This window comes from Suhomyces tanzawaensis, assembly GCF_001661415.1.
Source record: "Suhomyces tanzawaensis NRRL Y-17324 unplaced genomic scaffold CANTAscaffold_3, whole genome shotgun sequence".
In the NCBI taxonomy this organism is placed as follows: domain Eukaryota; kingdom Fungi; phylum Ascomycota; class Pichiomycetes; order Serinales; family Debaryomycetaceae; genus Suhomyces; species Suhomyces tanzawaensis.
In genome coordinates, this window is record NW_017963638.1 from 747,517 (window position 1) to 763,100 (window position 15,584).

The 15,584-nt window shown below is 44.4% G+C and overlaps 9 protein-coding genes across 9 annotated transcripts; 6 read left to right on the forward strand and 3 right to left on the reverse strand.

Annotated features, from left to right (window-relative positions):
* Nucleotides 1-235: 235 nt before the first annotated feature.
* Nucleotides 236-637, reverse strand: CANTADRAFT_48654 (uncharacterized protein; the record flags this gene model as incomplete). The annotated part of the gene is made up of 1 exon (XM_020209613.1): nt 236-637. The coding sequence occupies one exon, from the start codon at nt 635-637 to the stop codon at nt 236-238; it is 402 nt and encodes a 133-aa protein (XP_020065022.1).
* Nucleotides 638-846: 209 nt separating this feature from the next.
* NCS2 (Ncs2p) lies at nt 847-2,361 on the forward strand. The gene has a single exon (XM_020207508.1). It carries the CDS (start codon nt 870-872, stop codon nt 2,235-2,237), a length of 1,368 nt encoding a protein of 455 aa, XP_020065023.1. The 5' UTR covers nt 847-869; the 3' UTR covers nt 2,238-2,361.
* A 614-nt stretch (nt 2,362-2,975) lies between these two features.
* Nucleotides 2,976-4,028, forward strand: CANTADRAFT_48735 (uncharacterized protein; the record flags this gene model as incomplete). Its single annotated transcript, XM_020209625.1, has 2 exons — nt 2,976-3,688; nt 3,743-4,028. 2 exons carry the CDS (start codon nt 2,976-2,978, stop codon nt 4,026-4,028), a joined length of 999 nt encoding a protein of 332 aa, XP_020065024.1.
* Nucleotides 4,029-4,037: 9 nt separating this feature from the next.
* On the reverse strand, nt 4,038-5,021 carry YVH1 (tyrosine protein phosphatase; the record flags this gene model as incomplete). The annotated part of the gene is made up of 1 exon (XM_020206668.1): nt 4,038-5,021. One exon carries the CDS (start codon nt 5,019-5,021, stop codon nt 4,038-4,040), a length of 984 nt encoding a protein of 327 aa, XP_020065025.1.
* Nucleotides 5,022-5,056: 35 nt separating this feature from the next.
* Nucleotides 5,057-5,398, forward strand: CANTADRAFT_5597 (uncharacterized protein; the record flags this gene model as incomplete). Its single annotated transcript, XM_020210521.1, has 1 exon — nt 5,057-5,398. The coding sequence occupies one exon, from the start codon at nt 5,057-5,059 to the stop codon at nt 5,396-5,398; it is 342 nt and encodes a 113-aa protein (XP_020065026.1).
* A 1,476-nt stretch (nt 5,399-6,874) lies between these two features.
* On the forward strand, nt 6,875-8,597 carry CIT1 (citrate (Si)-synthase). Its single transcript, XM_020207509.1, has one exon. It carries the CDS (start codon nt 7,308-7,310, stop codon nt 8,496-8,498), a length of 1,191 nt encoding a protein of 396 aa, XP_020065027.1. The 5' UTR covers nt 6,875-7,307; the 3' UTR covers nt 8,499-8,597.
* Nucleotides 8,598-8,725: 128 nt separating this feature from the next.
* Nucleotides 8,726-11,905, forward strand: CANTADRAFT_25708 (isoleucine--tRNA ligase). Its single transcript, XM_020207510.1, has one exon. The coding sequence runs from the start codon at nt 8,751-8,753 to the stop codon at nt 11,742-11,744; it is 2,994 nt and encodes a 997-aa protein (XP_020065028.1). The 5' UTR covers nt 8,726-8,750; the 3' UTR covers nt 11,745-11,905.
* A 337-nt stretch (nt 11,906-12,242) lies between these two features.
* Nucleotides 12,243-13,253, forward strand: CANTADRAFT_5600 (uncharacterized protein; the record flags this gene model as incomplete). The annotated part of the gene is made up of 1 exon (XM_020210525.1): nt 12,243-13,253. The coding sequence occupies one exon, from the start codon at nt 12,243-12,245 to the stop codon at nt 13,251-13,253; it is 1,011 nt and encodes a 336-aa protein (XP_020065029.1).
* A 99-nt stretch (nt 13,254-13,352) lies between these two features.
* NOT4 (CCR4-NOT core ubiquitin-protein ligase subunit) lies at nt 13,353-15,360 on the reverse strand (the record flags this gene model as incomplete). The annotated part of the gene is made up of 2 exons (XM_020210527.1): nt 13,353-15,255; nt 15,311-15,360. 2 exons carry the CDS (start codon nt 15,358-15,360, stop codon nt 13,353-13,355), a joined length of 1,953 nt encoding a protein of 650 aa, XP_020065030.1.
* Nucleotides 15,361-15,584: the final 224 nt, after the last annotated feature.

Sequence of the window (15,584 nt, forward strand, 5' to 3'; positions counted from 1 at the left end):
CTTTGTAAGATCTTTGGAGCGGTGGTACAGGATTACAGAAGTAAGGAGTCCAGAGTATTGACAGGATTGTAGACCCCGTGGCTCGCAAGATTGGCGAGTGTTCTCAAGTGTCACTTTTGCGTTCATTAGCTATTTACAAGTTTTGTTCCAATTGCGGACTAATTTTTACAGATCAGGATAATCCTTTGAGCTGGCCATACTGGATGCCCAAAATGAGAGAGGCACCGAGCGTGGCTTACCAGAATCCCCAACCTTTCTTTCCTTCTCTTTTGTCTTGCTTCTTCTTGGCAAAGAAATCCTTCTTGCACTCCTTGTAAGCATCGAAAAAGTCCTGACAAACCGTTCTATCGTCAGGGTTTCTCAATAGGCAGTTCATGGATGCTTGTCGACTTTCTTCACATGGGTCGTAGAATTTGGAGGCTCCCTTCATGGACCATCTGTATTTGTGTCTGTGATTCTCAGGATTGTCTGGGTAGAACTTGAATTTGTCCACTCCACCCTGGGTGAAGTCAACCTTGTCCAAGTCCTTCACCACTTCATCACTTTCAAGCTTGATAGGGGCCTCTGTCCTCTTGGGTGTGTCAACACTCTTAGATGTATCTGGGGAGGGTGTGGCTTCAGGAGTTTCTGACGACATACTCGGTTGGGAATGTATTACGTGCTATCGTACGTCGCTTGCGTGGTACACCAAATCCGGTGGTATAATGAAGGTAAGTGCTAGCCCTTTCTTGGTTACTTCTCTGACTTGTCTATGCCTAAAGCGCGGTTTGCAGTTTGACCGGGGTAACCTGCACCTGTCTCGTGATCCGATGCCGATGGGATTTGAATAGGTGATACCGAACAAGCACTAGTCCCAGTCATCAGAAGAAATGGCAGACAACCAACCGATCAAATACTTAGACTCGGAGGCAGAGGGTGCTGTGCTCTGCCAAAGATGCAAAAACGAAAAGGCGTTATTGGTTTCTCGGAAGGAGCCTTTCTGCAAGAACTGTTTTATACGATTTATCAGAGGCAAGCAGAGAAAGCAGATGCAAGACGATAAGTATAAAGTGAAGTACGGAGCTTTGATCGAAAAATTGGGTGTGCAAAAAATCCTCTTGACGTTATCTGGCGGCCCATCTTCTCTCGTTCTCTTGGATGTCATGGCATCGTTGTTAAAGGAACAGTTCGAAGGTCACAATGGAAAGCAGGGCTTCGAGTTGGTGGTATTAAACATAGAAGAGTTTGAAATACAGGCATTAAATAAGAGGCTCGACCAGCTCTTGCCTCAGATTTTGAGTCTCTACGCCCCCATCAAAATCACCTATAAGGTCTTATCATTGAGCTCATACATCTTGGACCAAGAAATGTTGGAGAAAATTCTGATCAACAAAGAATTTACGGGATTCAGCTCCCCAGCACCCAAAGCTGAACATAGGCTTGAAGACTTGTTGGCATTATGCCCAAATAAATCCTCAGCGGAGGACTTGTTGACAATTGTGTACGATGAGCTCATATTGAGAACAGCCTATATCGAATCTTGCCAGACGATCCTTTACGGCCACAGCATGACCAGAATAGCAAACGAAATCATTGCCTTGACATGCAAAGGAAGAGGTTCCACCATTTATAAGGCCGTGGCCGATCACTCCATTAATTTCAGAGACAATGAATATAAAATACTCTTTCCCTTGAGAGACGTGCTTTACTCGGAAGTGTTGGCTTATAGCAAGCTCAGTGGTCTCGATGCTTATAGAGTTGAGTCCACCATCAAAAAGTCCAAAATCACCAAGAACCTCACCATCCGTGACTTGACCACTAACTACTTTGCTACGTTAGATGCTACCGGGTATGCATCGACAGCATCCACGGTGGTAAAGACTGGTGAAAAGTTGGGAGCTCCGAAAGATAGTGTTATAGCCCATTGCCAGATCTGTGGAGTGGAGATTTATCAGGACCCTAGAGGCTGGTTGAGAAAGATCACCGTGAACGAGGCTGCTCCCATCGACACTGAGGAAGAAAAGGATTACGCCAAACAATACGAAGCCACTTTTGGCACCGAATATATTCCCGATGAGCAGAATCCGGTGCATATTTGCTACGGCTGTATTGTGACGATCGGAGGAGTCAAACAGGACGGTGGCTTCGTGTGGCCAGTCAAAAGAGGAGAATACGAGGGGGAGATCAAAAATACCTACATCAACTCCGAAGACCAGGCAGTGTTGGACGAGTATATTCTTACGGACGATGAAGAGTAGATGGTAAGATGGTACTCTCTATCAGAGAATGTAATCCGTTCTTTATGGACGGTGGATTGGCAAGCAAGCTCATGTATAAATAAACCCCGGCTAATAGTGGCCTTACGTAGTTGTAATTCAAATATAGACAATTCTTTATTGTCGGATCTGATTCATGCCATTAGGTGTTCGTGTAAAATACTTCAGTACCTGGGTTCTCAAATGATACAAACTTCTGAATATATACTAGACACATACTCTAACTCAAAGAACTCAAAATTCTTGTAAAAGGAAATAAAAATGAAATTTAGTACCAGTCAACATTGCAACAGTCAGGTACATTTTGAAATAAGTCATCTCTTAGGACCCGAATGATACAACAAAGTATGCCGAAATTAGCTTGCAATTCATTACCCTGAAAGTACAGTTCAAAATGGACAATATATTGTCTACAAGTCCAAAAAAGATGCCAACTGGCAGCAAACCATTTCTAACTTCACCTCAGAAGCCTCAGAAAACATACTGAATGTGGCAACTGTTACACTTAAAGGCTGATCTAAACTGACGATTCGTTTTATTCGTCTCTATCTTTATTGAATTGTATTTGATCTGCTAATTTTGCAGCTCGCACTGCTTTTTGCACAATATAAATATTCAGGCGGCTACCAGATCAACCATCGACAAGCACAGATACCGTCAGGGCCCCACCAACACCATTGAAGGATCACACAGTTGGCTAGAGAGTTGATTCAACACATTATGTACTCGCCTAACTTGTTCACGAATGATCTCTACAAATTGTGGACCCACGACAGCGCCAAAGACTCGATCAAAGCGTTTGAGGAGTTCCGAAATGGAGGCTCCAACAAACCAAACGAGCCCCCTAGCAGCCAACCCAGCAGCAGCGCCAGATCCAATGAACAATTAATAGAGGAACAACGGAAATACTTGCGACTGCTCTTTGCTCCTCCGTTGCTGGCATATTCGGCAGATATACCGGGAGCCAGTCTTTCACAACTAGAGTATACAATCCAGAACTCAGCATCATTGCCTGGCTTGAGACCAAGTGTTTCCATTTCAGCGCTTGAAGTAACGACCACACCATTGACGCAGTTGAAGATGCACCAATTGGAGCAGATACAGAATACCGGCTATTCTACGATAAGACCAATTGGAATCCACAGGACTATGGAAGAAATTGAATTCGACGAAGCAAGAAGGTTTAACACAAGCGACCAGCAAATTGACGACCAATCATACATTCATACAGCCGAAAATACTAATACAGAGGGCCAGGGGGCTGGGGTAAATGGCAGTAATGTCTCTATGAGAGATGTTCAGGGCGAAGAGGTTGATTTGGATGCAGAAGTCCGCAATATGGATGATGAACAGAACGAAGATAGTTTTGCTGACGATAGCCGCTTGGACAGTTACGAAGACGAGGCCGATCTTCGGATTCAAAACCAGGAAAGGTTTCTTCATGACGAGTTTGAAGAACCAAGTGAGGGAAATATTGCCGCTAGAAGGGCAAACTTGGTTGAAGAAGGGTTCATGGCCGATGAAGTGGAATACCAAGATGACCACTCGTTGGCGGTAGACAACATTCAGATGCTCATGAACTCGGGAACGGTACGTTCGTCGCTAATGAGTACACTAGATTCAGGCGCTAGCTTGGCTACAAATGTTACTTCACTCACTGGTGAATCGGGAGTAGTTGGTGGCGGCGATGCAAACTTCTCTAGTGCTAGAGAGTGTGTCGGACAAGAAAACGACGAAGACCAGTCCGACCTAGACATGGTGATTGAAGAATGAGTATTTACATTAGTTTTTAGCGGGAAGTACCTGTGGTGGTGGAATAGATTTAATATTATCCACCTTAGCAGATTGTAAGTGAAGGGCCGGAACCATCCATTTTCCACAGGAACACCTTGAACCTTTCCACGAGTAGCCACCGACCTTGGAGTCGCACTTTGGGCACAAGAACTTTCCCTCGATGTCTTCTTTTGACAACTCCTCTTTCATCCATGTCAATGGCTCTTGCAAGAAGTAATGCGAGCACGAAGAACTGGCAGCTTGAGCCGAAATGATCCGTCTGGAATTAGGGGCTTTCTTGATGAACTTGGATTGGGTGGATGATTCGTCAGGGGGTAAGTGTGGTTCGAGATGAGCGCTTTTCGCAAGCACCCTTCTGCACCTCTTGCACCTTAAGTCAAAATCGCTTTGTTGGCTTTCCGGGGACGGAGCTTGGGCAAGCATCTGTGATCTGAGGGAATCACCAGAGGGATCGGCCTTCAAGCTGAGTTCTCGTAAGAGTTGTTTATATTCAGGGTTTGAAGGATCCACTTCACACTGCCACGACTGATAGAGCTCAAGCTGGTGTAAAAAGGCAGGGTTTGGTTCCGCATCGGGACACTTCCTCTTGATTGCGTGCAACGCCTGTTTCAATTCGAGTTTAAACTTCTTCATAAGATAGGCCACAATAACCGTGGCTGATCTGGATATACCTTGAGCGCAATGGACCAAAATTGCCGTGCTGCCACTGGGGCTATTTGCGAGCTCCGACTTGGAGTACAACGCTGTTTCAATGAACTGGTTGCATTCATCGAAGTGCTGGAGGATGTTGCTGGTCTCTTCGTCCGTGATATCGATCTGCTTGTGGATGTACTCGCTGGTGTATCGCGATGAGATGGTTCCGGGAAGCACCGAAAGAATGTGGGTTATGCCGTACTCCGAATTTAGGTCCACGTTGTTGTTGAGCGGCTCGATGGACGAGATGTATATGCCCCCTAGAATCCTTTCTATCATTGTGGCGGAATAGCTTTATCTGTGAAAAGTTCCAGATGGAGCCTGAAAACGAAATTAAAATGGTGGGTTTGTGTCACTTGGACCAACAAGGATGCAAAATGGGACTGGTGCCATTCATGAAGCAACCAACTGGCGTGTGGCGTGTGCCAGTAGGCTGTGGCACCGAGGGGCACGACAAGTATATAAGAGCCGTCATGGGACGCCAAACCACCATTATCATCAGGCACTCAACAATTACTATGCAGTTGAAAACATTTTTGGTGGTGCTCGTAGTGGCATTCCACGCAGCAGCCAGCGTCAACAAGGTTGATATTTTACCCACGATCACCGAGGAGGAAGAAGAGGGCGTGGAGAAGTACACCAATCTTGCTGCTTGAAGGGTGGACTGAGGGAATAATTGGGGGAAGATTCACACTGAATCAGGGAAGAATGAGAAAGGAAATAATTATTGAGAGGGAAGAGTTGTTGGGTAAAAGTTACTGAGAGGAAGCATTAGTGACTCTGCTACGGGTTGCCTACGCCTTTCACTCAACAAGTACGCTATCTCTATCTTGCAGGAGAAATCCTCTTCCTCAGAGAAATTATCTCCCCTGGAAAATCTCCCTCACCCGTCGAAAACTTCCCTACAAGTTACTCCCTAGAAGTTACTCCCTAGAATTACTCCCTAGAACTGCCGCACGAGGCACTAGATATGACCTGAATATACGAATCCCCAGCGCCGCACCACCGTCCAATAAACACCGCCCCAGGATCGATCCCGGGAGGCACGCAAGTGGGCTTATTTCTCCTGACACGGTCGCGGGTCGTGGCCACGGATGTTGGCCACGGATGGCACCGCTCGGAAGTAAGAACACACAAACTCCGAATGGGGCCAAGTCCACGGATCCTTTGTTCCGCAGGTTACCCGGCACATGTGTTACCCGGCTTCCGAATGCAAATTCAGGGGGCTCTGTCAAGGATAACGGCATGCCGGGGGGACCATGGGCACCCCCAGGCGTTGCCGTAGCTTCCATCCATTCCTCATCATCCCCGTGCTCGAGCAGCGTCGTCGAGCCCCGGCAACCGTGCCAGTTTCGGCCACGTCTTGTGGATGAGACCGAGCTTCACATGATCACGAAAAAAAATAATCTACTCCGAAATCTGGGGAATGGACGCAACACACCCAAAATTTTCATTAGCACCCTACACCGCCGTTAGCAACCCAACGTTGATTGGAGGATGATCAGCGGGTGAGATTGAACCACATAAATATGGGGGTCACGGAGTCGTGGCAGGGAGCACTTTTGTAGACACACCACCGATTGTGGGGGTGGCACATCTGGCACATCTGGCAGTCTGGGGAGATGTTCCGCAACCGGACGGTGTGGGGTAATGTGGCTAGCGGAGGGACTGCTGTGGTAGGGCAATTGTCGCGGGTGCCTCCACCAGCTGGATGACGACATTGGGGCCCGAGGTCTGTCCGAAGCCTCCTGTCCACACCTGGCACCGTCCTCACCCGTAGTACTTTGCCTCTGCGCACGACGCAAAAAGAAACAAGTCCGTACCATTCCGGCAGCTGCGCGCGTTTTGATTGGCCCGTGCCTTGGGCACGGGACGGCCCTCTGGCCCTACTACGACACCGCTGGGACCAATGCAGGTCTAGCATATATATTTGATCGATTTCCCATCTTTTTTTAATTCCCCATACAATCGAAAATGTCTTTGAGATCAATTCAACGTTCCTCCGCTTTCGCCAAGAGAGCTGTTCTTGGTGCCAGAACCATGGCCACTGGTTCTGAACCAGTAAGTGTCACTTCAACACGCCAGACGCCCATTGGCGTCTGGTTATCTCGCAACCAGCTACTAACAGTTAGACCTTAAAAGCCAGATTGGCTGAAATCTTACCTGAAAAGGCCGAAGAAGTCAAGCAATTAAAGAAAGAACACGGCAAAACCGTACGTCAACTATGAAGTGATACCAGCCATCAATCGGGCGGAATAGGGGTCAATGTGTCGACAAATGAGCCACATGGCGTGTCTTGATGGTCTTGATGGTATCGATCGTCTAGACAGCCCAGTCTCGTTGTTGCCCACACCCCAGCGGCAAATGGAGCATGCTCCCTTTTCCCTCGGCGCTCATTATTGGATGAGCCTCGGATGATCCGGTGAAAGAGTACCGAGGGCCGTGTGCAGTCCGCAAGATTGTGTGGGGGAGGGGCGCGCTCGACTCCGAGCGCCCCACCGGAATATTTTCAATACTAACTAACAGGTCATCGGTGAAGTTTTGTTGGAACAAGCCTACGGTGGTATGAGAGGTATCAAGGGTTTGGTCTGGGAAGGTTCCGTGTTGGACCCAATCGAAGGTATTAGGTTCAGAGGTAGAACCATTCCAGACATCCAAAAGGAATTGCCCCACGCTGAAGGTGGTGCTGAACCATTGCCAGAAGCTTTGTTCTGGTTGTTGTTGACCGGCGAAGTCCCAACCGCCACCCAAACCAAGGCCTTGTCCGAAGAATTGGCCGCCAGATCCGCTTTGCCAAAGCACGTCGAAGAATTGATCGACAGATCCCCATCCCACTTGCACCCAATGGCTCAATTCTCCATTGCCGTCACCGCTTTGGAATCCGAATCCCAATTCGCCAAGGCCTACGCCAAGGGTGTTAACAAGTCTGAATACTGGAAGTACACCTACGAAGACTCCATTGAATTGTTGGCCAAGTTGCCAAACATCGCTGCCAGAATCTACAGAAACGTCTTCCACGACGGTAAGTTGCCAGCTGAAATCAACCCATCCTTGGATTACGGTGCCAACTTGGCCGCCCTCTTGGGTTACGGTGACAACAAGGAATTCTTGGAATTGATGAGATTGTACTTGACCATCCACTCTGACCACGAAGGTGGTAACGTCTCTGCCCACACCACCCACTTGGTCGGATCCGCCCTCTCCTCTCCATTCTTGTCCTTGGCTGCTGGTTTGAACGGTTTGGCCGGTCCATTACACGGTCGTGCTAACCAAGAAGTCTTGGAATGGTTATTCAAGTTGAGAGAAGAATTGAACGGTGACATCTCCAAGGAAGCCATTGAAAAGTACTTGTGGGACACCCTTAACGCTGGTAGAGTTGTTCCAGGTTACGGTCACGCTGTCTTGAGAAAGACTGACCCAAGATACACTGCTCAAAGAGAATTCGCTCTTAAGCACATGCCAGACTACGAATTGTTCAAGTTGGTTTCCAACATCTACGAAGTCGCTCCAGGTGTCTTGACCAAGCACGGTAAGACCAAGAACCCATGGCCAAATGTGGACTCTCACTCCGGTGTCTTGTTGCAATACTACGGTTTGAAGGAAGAATCTTTCTACACTGTCTTGTTCGGTGTTTCCAGAGCTTTCGGTGTCTTGCCACAATTGATCTTGGACCGTGGTTTGGGTTTGCCAATCGAAAGACCAAAGTCCTTCTCCACTGAGAAGTACATCGAATTGGTCAAGAACATCAAGGCTTAGATTGATCCCATCTTCACTATAACGATCGAAAAGAGTCTCATGCCTATTTATCCTTTATTTATTAAGTAAAATATTATTTATTATCCAGTTTACTGGTGTATGTATCAATTGACGACTCGAATGCTTTTAACTAATAGAAGTGTAAGCTCTTTGGATTGGGGTGTTTAGTCACTAAAAGTAAAGACGTGCGCACACCGTATTGAAAAATTTAAAGAGTTATCTACTACCTAAAGTGTGCCCCATACTCCAAATATGAGGACAATGAGGGCAAGAATTTCCGCCAAACAGTCCTTCAGAGCTTTTCTGGGGACTTCTAGAGCCTTAGACGACAAGAAGATTCTGTATTCTCACACTTTACACCTTCCTAAAACGAACTTTGGCCCAAAAGTACCCAAGGGCGCTGAAAGAACAAGACTCATAGAGACTACTAGTCAGGACCTATACGACTGGCAGTTTCATCATAATAAAGAAAACCCAGAGTTTATATTACATGATGGTCCGCCTTATGCAAATGGTGACTTACATCTCGGCCATTCATTGAACAAAATTTTAAAAGATATCATCAATAGATTCGAGTTGATCTACAACAATTCAAGAATTAAATACGTTCCGGGATGGGACTGTCATGGACTTCCTATAGAGATGAAAGCTACCAATATGGAGAATGATATCAAGAAGGGTAAAGATCCTAAACCGCTTACAGCAGTGGAAATCAGAAATGCATGCAGAGAGTTGGCGTCTTCTATGATAGATCTGCAGAGAAAACAATTCAAGGAGTTTGCTATAATGACAGACTTTGAAAACCCCTACATCACCATGTCACACAAATATGAAATCAATCAGTTACATATCTTCAGGAAGTTAATGGAAAATGGTCTATTATCGAGGCAATTAAAGCCGGTATGGTGGGGTTGTGAAACCCAAACTGCATTGGCTGAAGCAGAATTGGAGTACAATAACGACCACAAATCAGTCTCAATCTTTGTGAAGTTCCCAATGGTTTATGGGAAACTTCATCAACAACTTCAAGCACAAGGCCACCAAGTCAGCAAATCCAATTTAAAATTGTTAATATGGACCTCGACACCTTGGACCATTCCACTTAATAAGGCAATTTGCGTCAATGAACAATTTACGTATACTTTGTTGCAGAACAAAGCTACTGAAGAATTTTTGGTGGTAGCCGACTCACTTAAAGATCAATTAGTTGAGCTTGACAATGATTGGTTAGCAATGGATGTGAAGTTCTCAGGAAGTGAATTGGTAGGGAGTCAATATATCAATTCAGCATCTATGGATAATGCTGAGCATCCAGTTTTGCACGGAGATCATGTTGTGGACAATGCGGGTACTGGTCTTGTGCACACTGCTCCGGCTCATGGAGGTGAGGACTATTTAGTAGCAAAGAAAAACGGTATCGAGATCGATTCGTCCGTTGATAACCAAGGAAAATACATACCAGGAAAGCTTTCTCCTGGATTTGATTCTTTACATGGCATGAAGGTGACTATTCCAACCACTATTTGGAAGTGTATTGAATTATTGAAAGAAAGCAATATGATTTACAGCATAAATAAGAATTTCAGACATTCTTATCCATATGATTGGAGATCAAAGACGCCAGTAATCCAGAGGGCAACTCCCCAGTGGTTTGTGAATGTTGAAAAAATCAAATCTTCAGCATTGAAAGCATTAGATGACGTCAAATTTTACCCTGAGTCAGGTAAAAACAGACTTCCCCTGTTTATTAAGAATAGAAACGAGTGGTGTATATCGAGACAAAGATCCTGGGGATTGCCTTTACCGATAATATATCATAAAGAGAGTGGGGATGCGGTGGAAGAATTGAGAATAATTGATTACATTATCAATCAGATCGATAAGTTTGGTACTGATGAATGGTTTGTCATCGAGGAGGACATTTCTAGATGGCTCCCGGAAGATTTGAAACATAAAGGAAAAGAATTTTATAAAGGTCAAGATACCATGGATGTATGGTTTGACTCTGGTACCTCTTGGAGTACTCTTTCGTCCAACTTGGATGACCTTTTAAAATCGGAGAATCCAATCGCTGATATTTATTTGGAAGGAAGTGATCAGCATAGAGGTTGGTTCCAATCGTCTTTGCTCAACAAGATAATTGCATCGGGTGATAAGGGGTCAAATTTTAAAGCAGTTGCACCATTTAAAAAAATCATCACCCACGGATTCACTTTAGACAGTAAAAATGATAAGATGTCCAAATCAAAGGGAAACATTATTTTGCCAACCCACGCTATGGAAGGCGGAGGAAAGCCATTTTTACCTGCTTTAGGCACTGATGGCTTAAGATTGTGGGTTGCATCTTCTAATTACAATTCTGATGTCAATGTAACCAGTGAAGTATTGACTAGAGTGTTTGAAAATTCCAAAAAGATCAGAGTTACTTTCAAATATATGTTGGGTAATTTGAAAGATTTTGAAGCTCCTCTCCCATACAATCAATTAAGTCCATTGGATAAGTATGCCTTGTCCAAGCTTCATAAACTCGAAACCAATTGCATTGGATTTTACAAGGAACACAATTTTTCCCGTGTTGTGTCGGATATTAATTTTCATATGAACAATGATTTGAGTGCTTGGTACTTTGATATTTCGAAAGATTGCTTGTATACTGATGAAGTATCTTCTACAAGAAGAAGAGGAATACAAACTGTTTTGCGTGAAATTTTGCGCACTTACATTGGATTGTTAGCACCTATTCAACCGCTTGTCACCCAGGAAGTTTGGCAAGAATACTCGTCTTTATTTGAGCACGGTGAGGCCTCGCCCTTCCAAATGGGAGGTTGGTCTAACTTCTACAAGTTGCCTGAGGAGTATATGAACCCAGAGGTTGAAAAAGAGTTTGAAACGGTCTGGAAAATTAGAGATCACATTTACAAAGAATTGGAGAGTCTCCGTGAAAGTGGTCAATACAAGAACAAGTTAGAGACTCAGGTAAACATTACCACCGATGGGGACTTGAAAATCCTTCTCGAAGCTCACAAAAGCTACTTGGATGATTACTTTTTGGTATCCAAGGCTAGCCTAAACTCACCACTCTCCAGCACCTCTACCCATCTCTCCGAGTCCAAGCTCCAATTGGACGGGAGTACGGTCGAGATTGAAATAGGTCTTTCCGATGATACTAAATGTCCCAGATGTTGGAAATATACTGCTCCACAAGAAGACGCTCTTTGTAAAAAGTGTGCACATGTTGTGGCATAAGTTGCGAAAGTTTCGCATCGTCTTTGGCAAAGGTTGCGGCCAGGCAAATGAAACCTAAGATAAGGTACTGCATAATGCAATGGTGAGTCAACTCATGTCCTGTAAATAGATGTACATATAGCGCTTATTTTAACGTTAATAGAAGAAATTTGGTATAGTGCAGAAAATTCATTTTTGTTTTTTTTGTTTCAGATTGAATCTCATCAGGAAGCAAAGTGGAATGAAAAGGGCGAATCCTACTTCTGTAAACCACCTCATTCAAATCAGAATCCAGTAGATGACTAATACCCAAATATAGTATCTAAGTCTGAAATACAAAATGAGGTCACTTTGACCAAGTAGAACCTGCTGCGCAAGCGATTTTTTGTCACCTCAAAAATCATTTTCCCACCCAACCCAAAACACCGTCAATGCGCAGAAGTTGAGACTGCACATTTTGTCAATTGATACATTTTTTGAAGTGTACGAGATTAATCTCAATCACCACAACACTCACACATGAGTTTATCTCGCAAAGTGGGCAACTATCAAAATCAAAAATCGGCAATCATTGCCGAATACCTCGATTTACGGAAGGAGGTGGACATTGTGGATGAGCAAGAGTCATTTGAACTACTTCTTTATCTTGATGAAATATTGTACGAGTATCATGTGGTCAAAGGATACATTGAATCCTCCAAGCTACAACTCAATGAGTTTGACTCCATGATCTTTGATCAAATACAATCTCTCGCCAAGAAGTTACTGGATAGTGTGCCCATTCCCGAGCTCTCAGAAAAGATTAAAAGGTTACCAATTGTTAGAAGAGAGCTCCAGGAGAATGCTCGAGAAGCTGGAAAGATTCACACTCTAATGTCAGCTGCAGGTTCTAATCGATTTTTGGAGCCATCCATAATACCAGAAGATTTCGATTTATCTACAAAGAAAACCAAGGGGGCTGGTTCCAAGTCGTCCAAAAACTTGGGAATATTCTTGAACGGACAATGGTCGAAAGAACACGTGCGGTGTGTTGTGGAAGGGGCGTCCGATCCCTCTTTCACAAGGCAGCCTGAAAAAACAAACCACGTCAAGAACTTATTTGAGCAGAGGTTTGGAATTAATGTCAGTCTCAAAGCTGTGAGATATCTCATGTTACACTATGGTTTCCGGAAAACTGGTTATGCTTTGAAAGAGTTTCATTCTGCTTTTGACGAGGCATTTCTAAGATATGAATTTAGCAGTCCTCCAGCTAGTTATCATAAGGTTCAAGCCTACCTATCCAGGAAGATTCCAAACGTTTTGATGAACGATATCGAATATGGCTTTCGGATGAGAAGGTTATTCAGGAAAATCTACGGTAACCATTTTGAGCCAGCAGAAAATTACGAGGAATTCAAGCATATGGTTCCTTATTTAGTACCTGCGAGGGGAAAATACAAGAAAAGCTTGAGACAAGGTCCAAATGCGACTTTCCAAGAAACATCTCCCAAGGATCTGCCCGATGACAGCAGGATGGAGACGACAATATAACAAATAAAATAGCATACTCTAAAATCAGTGGGCTACTACGAAGTAAAATACTAGAAAATTCCAGTTAGCCTACTAATATACATACCGATTAATTAAAACTCATCTCTTGCCGCTCATCAATTGGGTCAACAATTGCGAACTTGAAGACTGGTTAGCCGCAGCACCAAATCCCACTGGAGCTTGCTGAGGATCAGTGTAATTTCCAGGATGTTGTTGGGAGTGAATCTGAGATGGACTGATTTGTGACTTTGGTACACCGCCTGCGGCAAATAAACCTGGTGGTGGTGGAGTGGAAGTATTGGCACGATCATTCATTCTCAAAAGATTGATTTGGGCTTGGTTTGGTTGGCTACCAGATTGAGCTTGTTGTGCTTGCTGCTGTTGAGCTTGCTGCTGTTGTAATTGGAGAAGTAGCAATTGCTGTTGTGCCTGTTGTGCTTGTTGTTGTGCCAACGCACCATCTCCTCTTTGTGCTTGTTGAGCTTCTAATAACTTCTTCTGTTGCTCTAATTGCAACTGTTGAAGCTGAGTAGCCTGGGCGTTAGGGCTGACTTGGGTTTGTTGGCGCTGTTGCTGTTGCTGTTGTAATTGGGCTTGTAATAAGGATTGCTGTTGGCTTATTGGATGATTTTGATATGCTAAGTGGTAATTTTTGATTGGCTTCAAAAGGAATCTTTCAATTACTTGGCGAGCAAGGACAATTTCATCATCAAGCTTTGTATCGTTAACTAAGTTTGAACTAGTGTTAAATGCAAATAATGGAAGCCTGTAGGAATCACTGGACATATTCTTGAAGTGAACACGCAATTTCTCTTTCTTTTCAGTAAGATTTCTCAAATGTTCTGTAGTTTGCTCGATGAAAGTCACTGCAGAATCATCATCGATATCGATGTCATCAGGCAATAACACATTATCCTTAGTGGACTTGACTGTTTTAACCTTTTGCTTGTTGTCTTTCTTTTGCAGCTGCTTTTGGTTGTTAAAAATTTCGCCCAAAGTTGGGAATGCAGCAGAATTAGCCAATGGAGTATTGTTACCAACTTGAGGAGAACTGCCAGCAGATACACTATCACTCTTTGCCCAGTGTGCAGTGGCAGGAAGAACTGGTCCGCCGTTTGGTTGCACAACGGTTTTAGCAACCTTCGGTTCTGGTTCAATTTCAAGTGTATCTTCATCTCCACTATAGTTTGCATTTCCATTTGTAGATGATTGGCCATTGAATGATTGAGAAGAGCCATGGATGTTAGAATTACTGACTACTCTGGAGCCAGACATTCCCATCATGCCCATCTTAATACCCTGTTGAGTAGATAAGTCCTTTCTAGTGTAGGAATCGGCTTCCTCGCCTGGTTCGTGGAGGAACATACAGTTTGGATTAGGACAAGGATGGCCTCTCAAGTATGACGAACAGTACTTGGTAGTACCGTGAGCAGCCCTCAAGATGCGACCATCACAAAGGGTGCCATCCAACTCGTTGATGCACTTCAAGGCATCTTCCTTCTTAGAGAAGGTCACATAGACGACCAAGCCTGGGTTCAGGTGATGATGGGATGATTGACCACTTGGGGTTTTCTTGTTGATGACAATCTTCAGGATCTTGCCATACTGTCCAAAGTACTTATCCGATCTCAACACCGAGTGGAGGTCGTCGGGGTTACATGGAGGATTAAGACCAGTGACGTAGACTAAGTTCTTTTGCACCACTCTCAACCCAGCCAAATGTTTCTTGTTGGCCATTTCGGTCTCCTTCTTCTCCTTCTCTCTTTGTTTCTTCTCCCTCTCTCTCCTATCCCTCTTCAATTGCTGTAATCTGTACTCGTCTGCGCTGATTGTTTTGTATTCGACACTTTCATCGTCGTACAATCTTCTGCAACCAGGACATCTTCCATTAAGCTCAGGGTTCTGGCGGATGTTGTTGTAGCAGAATTGACAGATCTGATACCCACAAGGACAAGGTTTGAAATTCTTATCGGATATGTCCATTTCTTCCACACATAATGGGCTATATGTTAGTATCAAGGTCATTGATTTCTACCATTCGGGACTATTGTACATACCAGTATTCTTCTTCATCGTCGCTGATGAAAGAATCGTCAGTAGTAACCATTTTCGAGTTTTCTTGGAGTGTATATGTTCTAAAGCAATTGGAATGTGTGTTTTATTGCAACACTTGAGCAGGTATTGGTAGTGGTGAACCAAAATCTGACTGTCATCCAACACATAGTTGATGGAAAAAACCGGGGCGTGCGCCACCCATTGCTGGCGTTACGTAAGTGCTTACTAGCTCGACCATCAACCACTGATTCCGTACAGGATCAAACAATTCCAATC